This window comes from Peromyscus leucopus, chromosome 4 (genome assembly GCF_004664715.2).
Source record: "Peromyscus leucopus breed LL Stock chromosome 4, UCI_PerLeu_2.1, whole genome shotgun sequence".
In the NCBI taxonomy this organism is placed as follows: domain Eukaryota; kingdom Metazoa; phylum Chordata; class Mammalia; order Rodentia; family Cricetidae; genus Peromyscus; species Peromyscus leucopus.
The window spans coordinates 138,770,665-138,783,468 of NC_051066.1; the positions used below are offsets into that span (position 1 = coordinate 138,770,665).

At 42.3% G+C, this 12,804-nt stretch overlaps 1 protein-coding gene across 11 annotated transcripts in view; it reads right to left on the reverse strand.

Moving 5' to 3' along the window:
- Ptprt (protein tyrosine phosphatase receptor type T) overlaps positions 1 to 12,804 on the reverse strand; it is a 1,105,165-nt gene that overhangs the window by 719,339 nt on the left and 373,022 nt on the right. For all 11 annotated transcript variants that reach the window (XM_028868606.2, XM_028868602.2, XM_028868605.2 and 8 more), the window contains exon 4: positions 5,307 to 5,388. In XM_028868606.2, coding sequence (XP_028724439.1) covers positions 5,307 to 5,388 — 82 coding nt within the window. The remainder of the gene's footprint in view (positions 1 to 5,306; positions 5,389 to 12,804) is intronic.

The window sequence follows — 12,804 nt, forward strand, 5'->3', positions numbered from 1 at the left end:
CAGAGGTAGCATAAACACGTAGAGATCTGGAAGCAGCCATCTTTGGGACATCTATCTGTCTCTCAACCTGACCAATCAAGTAAGACTGGTTACTACCAGCACGCAAATCCAGTGCTAGGCTAGCCATCAAGGTCTCTTTCTCAAGGTCTCTGTTTCTCCATATCATCGCTGACTCCTGGAAACCCAAACACAGATTGCATCTGTATCTAGCAATACTGCCTCATAAGAACTAATTAAGCCAAAATGAGGCTGTTGGGTAGACCCCGATCTAATCCAACGACTGTCCTATCAGGAAGAGGAAATGTGGACACATAAAAAGACACCAGGGACTTATACACAGAGAAAAAAGAGCACAAGAGATTGCACTGAGGGAGATTTTGCCAGCCTAGGAAGATCATATCCGAAGCCAAGTTTTCAACACCTTAACCTTGAATTTCTATCCACCGGGGCTATTAGAAAATGTAGCATGATCACTTAAGCCACCTAGTCTCTGGCATGTCTGGACTACAGTCCTTGTGAAGCAATAAACCATCTGCTACATAGAATATAATTGCAGATTTAGTTGTTTTGTTTTTGGTCTCATTCACTTTACTGGAGGCCTATGAGGACAGATAATGAATTTGTCTTCTATAGTTCCATAGTCCCAGAACAGTGCCTGACACTGAGTACAAGCTCCATAATCACTTCCTGTGTGGTGAGTGGCTGACTCCTCACCACCCTGCTTCGGGCCACCAGTGTTTCTTGCATAGCTCCAAAATGTTCTCCCATATAGTTTCCCTACCCTTCCTATGGGACTGAAACTCATACACCATCCAACACCCTTTAAGAGTTAACAACCATTAACTCTTAATCATTTCATCCTCGGATAAGCCTTTCTAGAATCACCTCCCTGCACTGAAGACTAACATCCACTCAGTGGTGAGGTCCCAGGTCACCTGCCCAAGGTTCACGTAGGACATTGTCTGCTATGCTCCACCTACCAGGCCACATGGTCTGCATGGAGATGTGTCCCAAGGCAGGACTCCTGCACTTGCTATTTCCTCTTCTTAGGAGCACCCCCTCACCTTCGCAAATTCTCAGAAAGCAAACTCCTCTTCATGGTTAGAGTCCCATCTCTGATCACATCTTTGAAGAGAGATCCCAGGGCCACATTACCTAAGGAGTCCTGAAGAATCCCACTTCCCATATTTGTCATATTCACAACACTTTCCCATATCCCAATTATCCATTACTTATCTAGTATTAGATACTTAATTTCTTTCCTCCTTCTCACTCCCTGCCAATCAAACACCACAGGCACAGGAGCCAACCCTTTCTTACTTAACTATCTGCCATACCCAGAACAGCTCTTGAACACACAGCTCACAATCAATAATTTACTTGTTGAAATGAAGAATGAGTAAAATCCCGGGCTAGCAATGAACTGAACGTATGAGCTGTGGGTGTTCCTCAGAGAACTACACACACACTGGCAGTGTTTGTACATATCCTTAATGTGATTTTCTCCAATTCCAGCTACTTTTTCATGGGCCGCACATTGTGTTTTCTGGCAAGGATGTGCTTAAGCCTCCTAAGCACTGGGGTTGAACACAGCCACAATACACCATGCAGAAATAAAGCCAAGGTCATGTCTTCTAGAGTTATATCCCATGGCCCATTTGCTGGGTAACCGACTCTCAGCAATTCTATAACCAAGCAATCCACACTTCTCAGCAGGAGGAGGATGGGGCTAATAGGAGAATCTTAAATTCACAGACATCACAGCAAAAATAGAGAGGATTCCCAATGATCCTTATGGTTTTGTGGGTAGAAAGCCATCCAAATGCCCTCCAGGGATTCTCTTCTCTAGAGATACAACAAAGAGAAGAAAATATTTGCTGGTGATGAACAGGACTTGGATGACTAAGATAGTGAAGCTAGGACAAGATATGACCATCAAGGTATTATGGTGAAAGTGAAGAAGCACAGAGCACTGGGACTCAAGGACAGAGTATCATGCTGGATTATACTGGGAAAAACCAAGTGTCACCAAGAAAGACCAAGTCCAGGCATAAAGAGATAGATGTGTGCAGGGTATAAGGAAGATAAAAATCAGAACCAGTTCCCCCAGATATTGTCTGGAACTTGGGACTTGCCATACAGTTTTCCAGAGAAAGTGTTTTAAGCTAACTAGTCTTCTCCCCTGAAGTGGGGAGGAAATGACGATTGAAGATCTGACAAATGGATGGCAACACAAGTGAAGAGATCCATTTCCATTACAGCAACACGGTGTGGCTGATGTGAGACTCACGCTCAGATGTGTGTGTGTGTGTGTGTGTGTGTGTGTGTGTGTGTGTGTGTAGGGGGGTATTGAAAGGCACATAGATAAGTAAGGACACATGATGACTCTTGAGGTGGCTGTAAGCTGCTCCCTTACCCATAGCATAACTGCTGTGGTTTGAATGCTTTGTCTTCCAAACTCACACCAAAGTTCAATCCCCAAAGTCAGTGACACAAAGAGGGAAGCGTGGTGACATTTTGTTTGTGCTCTAACAAATAAAGCTTGCCTGGAGATCACAGTGAGGAGCTAAGCCACTAGTTAACCATAGAGGCCAAGCAGTGGTACAGCTTTAATCCCAACACTTAGGAGAAGGAAGCAGGAAGATTAGGAGATCAAGGCCACCCTCGGATACACAAAATTGATCTAGTCTAAAAGAGAAACAGAGCCAGGCAGTGGAGGCTCATGCCTTTAATCCCAGCACTAGGGAAGTGGAGACAGGAAGTGATATGGCTGGGTAGAGAGAGGAATATAAGGTGGGAGGAGACAGGAGCTTTTCAATCTGAGGATTCAGTAGAGGTTAAGAAGTCTCACTAGTGGGAGGCTCCTTTACTTTTCTGATCTTTCAGCATTTACCCCATTATCTGACTCTGGGTTTCTATTATTAAGACCAATAAGAATTTACACTACAGGGTAGAATCTGAGGGTGACATTTAGAATTGGTAGTTTCAGAATGAGGTAAGACTTGGACAAGTTCTTTGCAGTGGAGCACTACCAACTCAATCCTGGTGTCAGCAAATGTGGACGGAGATTTGACATGCATGTGTGTATTCCCTGTTTGTTTTCATGTGATGTTCTGCTCTGCTTCCAGACACTATAAACTAGCGAGCTATCAATGGACCTGAGCCTATGCCAGAGTTATGCCCTTGAACCTCCAAAAACTGTGAGTTAATAAACTCTTTTCTTTATAAAGCTAGTTTGGTTTACTAAGAGTAAGTACCTGCATCAAAAGAATTTGTGTCTCAAATAAATAACTTAATGATAAACTTTGGACAAGCAAGAACAAACCAAATGCCCAAAGAGTTGATGGAAAGAGATCATCAAAATCAGGGCTGAAATTAATGGAGTAGAAAAATACTACAAATAATCAATAGAACAATGAGGTGGTTCTTGGAAAAGATCAATAAGATTGGCAAGCCCTTAGCCAAATTTACTAAAATAAATACAGAAAAGACACAAATTAGTAAAATTAGAAATGAATTGGGAGACATTAGAACAGATACCAATGGAATTCAGAAAAATCATAAGAACATGTTTTTTAAAAAGTCCCAGCTCCACTAAATTGAAAAAAAAAATCTAAAGGAAATGGAAAAAATCTAGATGCAGACAACATACCAAAATTAAATCAATATGAAATAAAAAAAAAAAGTTAAACAGGTCCATAATGAGCAACAAAATTGAAATAGTAATTAAAAGTCTCCCAGCTAAAAATAAGGCCAGCACTGGAAGAGTTCACTGCAGAATTCTCTAAAATTTTTGAAGAGGAACCAACTCTGCTGTGGATGGGATGTCTATGTCAGTCTGCCTCCCCAGTCTCAGGAAATGTAGTAGAAGAGGAGACTGGAAAAAATGGAAGAGCAAGAAGGGAGGGGATGAACTGCTGTCCTTTGGGTATGGCATGGCTATTGAACATGTGAATTCTAAGCATCTGTGGTTCCCTACATATGACCTGCACAAAATCTAGCCAGTTAAAAATTTCAGCAAGAACACAGTGAGGGCTCCGTAGAGACCTCACTCCTAACTAAGGAGCTCTTGGCAGTTGACGGCTGTGGTATGCTGTGAGGACAGGCAGTGTCTCTTTTCCTTAGGTGTGGACCACTGGCTGTTCCCTATGCCCCAAGGGTGAACTCAACAGCCGCACATATATGGAAAGCACTAATTAGAATCTGTGGGTTTTAAATAATTAATTAATAAGCAAGCAAGGAAGCAAGTGGCAATGAGGGGGAGCACATGAAGCTGGGAGAGAGATGTAATGTGGGATCCAGGGGGAACGGAAAGGGGACTAATACATAGGCATAATCAAGATACACTATATTACCTGTATGAGATTTTCAAAGAATAAATTAAGATTTTTAAAATGTCAGCCTGCCATGGATACTTTAGCCTGCTAAAATATATTTAACTCAATGTCTCTTGGTCACATGGGAGAGTTGAGAAATCCCAAGAGTCATCTAGAACTAAATGGCTGCCAAGCAACTGATAGGAATCTAAGACTCCACACTTGCAAACTGAGGACCTGGCATCCCAGACAACTCTGGCAGTGCCTTCCATGATCCCTATGCATCTCCAGACTCTAGTCTCCCAATCATATACCTATAAGGTATAATATCAGCACAACTGCCTATACCCAGGACTTGGCTAAGCAGGAGCTGTGTGGCTCCTTGCTGAGACACATTCAAGTGTCTTTGACTAAATATTGCAAAGAAGGGAACTTCAAGAAGGAGTGGAATGCCACTGAGGACTCTTGACACTGTCCCATGAGTACTAACCATGGTAATCTCGCCCTACACCTACACAGTGCTGATAAGTATACTTAAAATTATTTGTAAAGAATTAATAGCTCTGGAGTCCTTTTCCTTGTGGGTGAAGGATGTGCTAATTTGCTTCATGTTTAATGTTCTTTTCTTGTTTCATTTTTTTTTAAGACAATTGCAGAAGATTCTATCTAAAGGCCCCTAATTCTTCCACTTCAGTGGTCTGAATCCCACTAATAAACAATCAGGACTTTACACTCCCTTAATAATGGAGAGAGATTCAGACGAATTATTTTGCCAGTCTCTGCAAATTCCTGGAGGTGCTGCCTGTTGAACGGGCCAGCAAAATTATGGATTTATTCAGGACTGATTGCACTGGGTATGTAAGCAGTTTTGGAGGATTAAAAGAGAGCAAGTGAGATGGCTCTGTGCTGAATGAATAGGGGCATTGCATCCTTGTGACTAGCCAGTCAGGCACGGAGAAAGGATGTGTTGGGAGAAATGAATAGACTTACTGCATGGATGAGCAAGGACCCGGACCTCGTCCACAGCGATGTAACCAGGATGACCCTTCAAAGAGACGGATTCAAATATCACCTGAAATACACAGGGCTGATGTCAGTTTCACAGAAGCATTTGTCCACATTTACCTGAAGAAGTCACAGAGCCCCCAGTCCCCTTCTGTGTCAGCCTCCCATCAGAATCAGCCAACAATGCCTCACGTTAGGAGAGTGCGCCATGCTGCCAGTTGACTTGGGTTTACAAACAAGGCAAAAAGTTCACACTCTGGTGACCAGCAGTAGAAGCCAGCCATGTGGAACATTTTGAATGGATTTCAGAAATAACACTTAGCCACAACAACAAACAATTTGAATAAGACCCTGGGACCCCATCAGTACCTCCCTCATTGTGGTTTCAAATGAACTACGGAAGGAACTATTTACAAACAGCCCAATTTCCTTATTGTCTTGGAAATCAGTGTAAGCCAAAGAGACTTGATCCTGATGTGACTCTATAGTCAACTTGGGCTTCCTGAGTGTGTGTGTGTGTGTGTGTGTGTGTGTGTGTGTGTGTGTAAGTGTGTATATTTGTATGTGTGTTTGGCGGCTAGAGATCAACCTCTTGTTGTCATTCCTAAGGTGCTACCCATCTTGTTTTTTTTGAGGTAGAGCCTCTCACTTGGCTTGGAATTCTCCAATAAACCTAGAGCTTGCCTGTCTACACCTTCCCAGCACTGGAACTACAAGAATGTGCCACTAAAAACCTGCCTCCTTTTTACAGGGGTGCTAAGGATCAAACTCAAGTCCCTGTGTTTGCAGCAAGCACTTTGCTGGCTGAGCCATTTCCTAAGGCTTCCTGGACATCTTCATCACACCTCTTAGGAACTAGCAGCGATCTACCTGGTAGTATCTAGGAGTGGAAGGAAGCAAGAACTTTTCTCCACTCTGACTCCTACCAAAACTTTTTATTTCCACAAAAATTTAATAATTAAGCTTCCCTTGCCTTCCCTCTCTCTTCACTGAGGAGGAATGAGTATCTGTGTGAACACCATGGCCAGATCATTTCACAGTACTAATTCACACTCCCTACAGCTACATTCTCGAACTTGGACATGACACTTGGCAATGCTCTGTCAGACTCTTACCCTACAGCCCTCTCCCAACTCACGATTCTTTCATCTGTTCCTTAGACTCACACAGTACCTGGATCTGTACTTCCCTGGAGTCCGCCATTCACCTAGACCTCCCTACATTCTCACCAAGCCCAGGCTACTTTTACCATATTGGTTAATCACCAATGTATTTCCCTCTGTGAAACTAATTCCTTTACACCTCTTTTTGAACCTCACCAGGCTGATTGTGGACCTTCCTTTTCCATCCACAACCCCTACCCAATGTTCTCCTTTCATCATCCACTCACCCAATCCCAGAAGGAACTACAGCTTCAAGAAGATCAGGGATGGGCTGACTCTGCACTTCTTACCCACAAACTTATCCTTCCTCCACACCAACCACAATCTCTGCAAGTAATTCAGAACCCTCGAACCTGGCTGATCCCTGCTGGTTTCCAGAACCTTAGGCTCTTCTGGGCTTTCCTTTGCTACTCTGTATTTCCAGGCCCTCTCCTTTTCCCTCCGACCTTAACATATATAAATGGCTTTAGCTTTTCCTATTCTTGAAAAACTACCTCTCTGTAGTAAGTTCTTCTCTGTGGCCAGTTGTATTTCAATCACAATTCTTAGTAGTTTAATAAAACCATTTCTACAATTTCCTTACTTCCACCACAAAATGTTAAGTATAAAAATCCCAGTCAGTCACAAATATTCCTCAGATTGTTTTCATTAGAGACACTAATATTCTAATTACTAAACCTGAAGAAACTTCCCCACAATTCTCTCTTATTTTCAGAATGAAGATGGTGGGGCTGGAGAGATGGCTCCGTAGTTCAGAGCATGGGCTGCTCATCCAGAGGTCCTGAGTTCAATTCCCAGCAACCATGTTGTGGCTAATAACCTTCTATAACTCTATTCCCATGGAACCTGATGTCCTCTTCTTGTACATGTAAACAAAACATTCATACACATAAAATACATAAATAAAAAATTAGATAAAAAAAAAGAAGAAAAACTCCTTGTTTTGAGCCCTAGTGTCTGCACTTATAATTGCAATATCTACCCCATTAGGTAACTTTTCAGGTGGAGGGAATTAAAATCCTATTGAGAATGTTAGACACATGGCATTCTCAATGAATACCTACTATAATTATTATTACAACTCGACAATGCTTCTGCAATTGTCAGTATTCGCAGCTTGTCTCTTTCCCAGTCTCTACTTGGGCTCAGAGGATACTTCACATTTGATTTTTCTCATATATACGAGGCCATCCTGTCATGAGTTTATAGGTACTCTTCCGTCTCCATCCTTTTGGAGACTGTGTTTCCTCTCCTCTCCATCTGACTGCACACACTCACCCTTCAGCCCTTGCCAAGTCACTGGCAATGCCAAGCCCAGCTCAGTGTCCTGTGTCTTTCATCAGAACATTAATCAGCATAATCTAATCAGCTGACAATCAAGAAGTTTCCTCACATGTTCTGTGTGTGACAGTTCTGAGCATATTAATACCCAACGGGCCATTCCTCCTAAAATACAGTGCTATAGCCTTCCCACTCATCATAGCTGGAGACCTGGACAACTGTATGAGCTTCTACTTCAACTTCATCCCTTATCTTCAGTTTCTTTTTGATTCTACCCTAGTAGAATTGCTCAAATATGCCCCTGTTTTTCCATCTCTTTTATTAGATAGGTCATGGGAAGCAGCCATTTGTGAGTCAAAGCCAGTCAGGTATCAGTGCAGGTGTTTAATTTAGCCTGTAATTGTTTTTCATATCTACCACAGTAAGGACCTCCAAAATGAACCCCCTGTCCTGTCCCTACTACACAGCTCAAGTCTGTGGTTGAACAATAAAGTGGGTGATCAATAGGAAATCTCTATAGGGGACCATGTTGTCCAGGCCAGTGGGTTCAAAGGTCAGTGCTCTCAGTGGGCCCTGGAGCTCTAACAGTTATACTCAGAGAGCAGGAAGAGAAGTGGTAATGGCTGTGAAGAGGCAGTCTCGTTGGTGATAAGATCCATCCATGAAATATGAAATCTGAGAGTGTTGGGAAATGATGGGGGAGTGATAGACATACAACATAGTTGCTTCTGCACAATGACGACTCTTGAAAAGCATTTCCCTAAAACAGTACAGACCTTCAGAGAGAATTAACACATGGGATTGTGTATGACCTGAAAAAAGCATACAGAGATAAAAGAATAATCTTTCCTTCATCCTGCAGAAGGGGGAACCTATAGAAGTCTTTCTATAAAGAACCAAATGCCTGTGTATGTGTGTGTGTGTGTGTGTGTGTGTGTGTGTGTGTGTGTGTGTGTAAGAGAGAGAGACAGAGAGACAGAGACAGAGAGAGTTTAAATAATTCAATGGAAAAACTGAAGTCCATGGGAAAAAATTAAAACAGAGTATATAAAGCAAATATATTTCAAAAGAAATATTAGAAAAAGCATTCATACTGTGAAATAAAAAATGACAAATATAAGAAAAATGTTTCTGTTTTGACAATAAATATAAATGGGTAAAAATAGAGGAAAACAGCCAGACTGTCTAAATAATCAAAGTCTAATTGTATGCTGTAAGATAAACACCTAAGACAGAATAACTCAGTAACCTTACAAATAAGGAGTGGAACAAAGACACAATAAGGGAAATGCAAGTGAACAGAAAACAATTGTTACAAAAAATAATGGGACTGTTTCAAAGTAGACTTTTAACCAAACTGAAAAATATAAACCATTAAGTAGACTAAATTTACCACTAAAAGTTGCATCTAGAGTCCTTCAACACAAGAAACTTGAAAGGAAAATGATGATGGGGGGGGGGGAGAACATAGTATCTAAAGACTTTGATCTATCCCTCGACCCTCGCCCTTCATGGGAGCAGGAGATCCCAGCTGGATCAAGAACAGAGAGGGAGAACAAGGAATAGGAGACCATGATAAATAAAGACCACATGAGAAAAGGAAGAAACAAAGTGCTAGAGAGGCCCACAGAAATCCACAAAGATACCCCCACAATAGACTGCTGGCAATGGTCGAGAGACAGCCGGAACTGACCTACTCTGGTGATGGGATGGCCAAACACCCTAATAGTCGTGCCAGAAACCCCATCCAAGGACTGAGGAATCTGGATACAGAGATCCACAGCTAGGCCCCGGGTGGAGCTCCGGGAGTCTAATTAGCGAGAAAGAGGGGGGTTTATATGAGCAAGAATTGTTGAAACCAAGGTTGGATAAAGCACAGGGACAAATAGCCAAACGAATGGAAATACATGAACTATGAACCAAAGGCTGAGGGGCCCCCAACTGGAACAGGCCCTCTGAATAGGTGAGACAGTTGATGGCTTGATCTGTTTAGGAGCCATCTAGGCAGTGGGACCGGGTCCTATGCTCATTGCATGAGTTGGCTGTTTGAAACCTGGGGCTTATGCAGGGACACTTGGCTCAGTCTGGGAGGAGGGGACTGGACCTGCCTGGACTGAGTCTACCAGGTCGATCTCAGTCCTGGGGGAGGATTTGCCCTAGAGGAGGTGGGAATGGGAGGTGGGCTGGGGGAAAGGGGAGGGGGGCAGGAGGGGGGAGAACAAGGGAATCCGTGGCTGATATGTAGAACTGAATGGTATTGTAAAATAAAATAAAAGGGAAAAAAAAGTCAAAAAAAAAAAAGAAAGAAAAAAAAGACTTTGATCTATGTTTTGGTCAATCAAATAGAAAAATCAATACAACAAATATATATTTTTTCTTAAATGTGTTAATGAATATTTTTGAGAAAGCAAAATTTCTGTCCAAATGCTCAAGGACTTATAAAGAGATCATAAGCTAGATTATAGTGTAACACCAATAAGTCTCCCAGTGAATAAAATTTGTATAGGTTTTGTTTTATACATTTTTGTAACCAAATTTCCTAAAACTATAAAATAATAACAAACTTAAAATCAAGTTCTTAAAAGTTATACAACGAATATTAATGACTATGATGTTGTAGATGTTTCTTATGTTAACAAGAGTCTGAAAAAAATCGAAAATCAAATGACAACCTGAGAACAAGACATGTAATATACATACCAGTTAAAATAAGTATATCCTTTTTATTTGGGGAGTTCCAAAGAATTATTGACAGCCAAAAAAAGAAATGAATAGTCTACCCTAACCCCCACAAAAATCTGGCAAGCTATTTCAATAAGAAAATTGCGAAAGATAAACTAGAAAAGACATTAATCTCTGAGTGCAAATTTCTGAAGTGTCAGGGAGGATGTTCAGAGATATTTTAGAAGACTCCTGCTGGGTTGTGTGGTGATGACTGCTCCACCTCTCTGCATTGGTATAGGAGGTGCTGATCATTGGCTAGATCTTAACCAGGGCATTTTCTAAGTACAGACACCACAAAGGAGGATGCCAGTATCCTCTAGAAAGAAAGGCCCACCCAGAAGCTGTGAACAGAGAGATAATGAGTATCTTTGGTCATGAAAATAACAGAAATGATGGAGGTAGACCTGAGAGTACTCTAGAGATAGGTGTCTCCAAGGAGCAGGAAGGGAAGGGGTAGAGTTGGGTGAAATATTGAAGTAGGCTACACACCTAGAAGGGCAAAGGACACTCAAAGAAGCAGGGACCCCTGGTGCTAAGACCATAGTGGGAAGCCTGATCCCATTATCTCAAGCTCTGTGAAGGACATTCCACAGCCTCAAGGCTGCTGCATGGAACCTACTGTCAACCACATCCCTGCCTAAAGCCCTGCTGGAGATCTCCTGATGTAGGTATGGGGGGCGGGCTTACACAAACCAATTCAAACCTGCCTCTGTGCAGAGTCAAAGCCTGGATGCAATTCCCAGGAAAGACTCAGAGAAGATTACACTAGACTTAAAAAAAAAAATCATGATGTGTATGTTTGGGGAGGGATGTGAACATATCAGGTCACGGCTTAAGAGACCCAGGGTTTCTCTGTGATCTTCTGCAATCCTTCTGCAGAAAACGCAGCAAAAATTTCAAAGGGCTGCAAACATTTCTTAAAAGATAAGAGAAAAATGTTGACTTATCAGAGTCCCTCTTAGGAAGAGTGCTCTACAGGCATTGTGGGGAAGATTGCTTAGAGTACAATCAAGGGACATTCTTTCCCACTCCAGCTCACAGAGGCCTCTATAGGAGGAGGAACATTTGCTGCATAATAGAGATGGAGTGTGGGAAAGGAGATAGGGTGGGAGTCAAAGGGTAGGATAGAGGGCGAACTGCTGTGACAAAATCGCCTCAATTGTCACTGTCCATACTGAACCTAAAGTGCCAGATGCCAGGTAGATCCTGAGAAAGGGACTGAGCTCTGAGGACACGTATACCAATATCAGGTGAGTCCTTCATTTCAAGGGTCTGTGGAACACTTTTCAGTGCCAAATAAAAGGTCATTTTACTTAAGCAGGAAATGGAAAGAAGAGCAGGCAGGTGGCTGAAAAGTTAGTAATAGTGTTATTTTTTTCCCTAAATATTGGGGAAAACTCAGAGCCACTAAAATATGAAATTGAATTGATATCACCTGGAAAGAGGCCTAGACCAGAAGCACAAGGCTTCACAGGCACTGAATTAGCTTTCCAGGGGAAGCAGGCAGGAGTTGAGTGGGAGGTATGGGCTGCCAAGGGATTTTTCTCACCTGGGGCCCTTCGGAAGGCCCAGTATTCCAAAGTCCAATAATATGAAAGATGACATTTTTGTTTATTACAGAGCTAAAGTCAATTTTAGGACTGTGAAATATGACTTTAATAAATGAATACACAGACCCATAAGGTTCAAAACCCAGCAATGCTGAAAACCAAATTTGACTCAGTCCACAGGATCTACACACAGGACTGAAGTCTGAGAATTGAAGTCTGGAGAATTTCAAAACCCGTTCTGCTCCTGTCTTAGAGTCTCTTGAGGGGTCCCCTTTCTCATTATTCTACCCATGAGTGTGTGTATTCCCGTGCTTGAATCTGGGCAGACATAGGAATTTAGGTGTCTGTGTGTGCTCAGCTGTGCTTGTGGCCAGAAATGGCTGAGTGTGCACCGGGGTGACACGTGCTTTTTCCATGACACTGCTCTCAACACATGAGTGATTTGCCCTCACAAAGCTCAGAGCAAAGGGAATGGAGGAGGATGGAAATTGTTTGGCAGTCTCTTGGTAAGGCTACTTACCTAAGAAAAGGCACAGAGGCCACAGAAGACAAGCTCAACAACGCTGTATCATTCTTCAGTGATGACTTCCTCCCTCCACTTTCTTTCCCTCTATTTCCAGTCCTACTTCCTTCCAATAACTTCAAGCCTGACATGTCTCCCCATATGGGATCAACTTTAACCTACAGAGTGACCTATCCTGGTACCTGTTCCTCTTTCTATCTTACATGTGAGACCATTGCGATCCTAAATGATAGATGACAAAA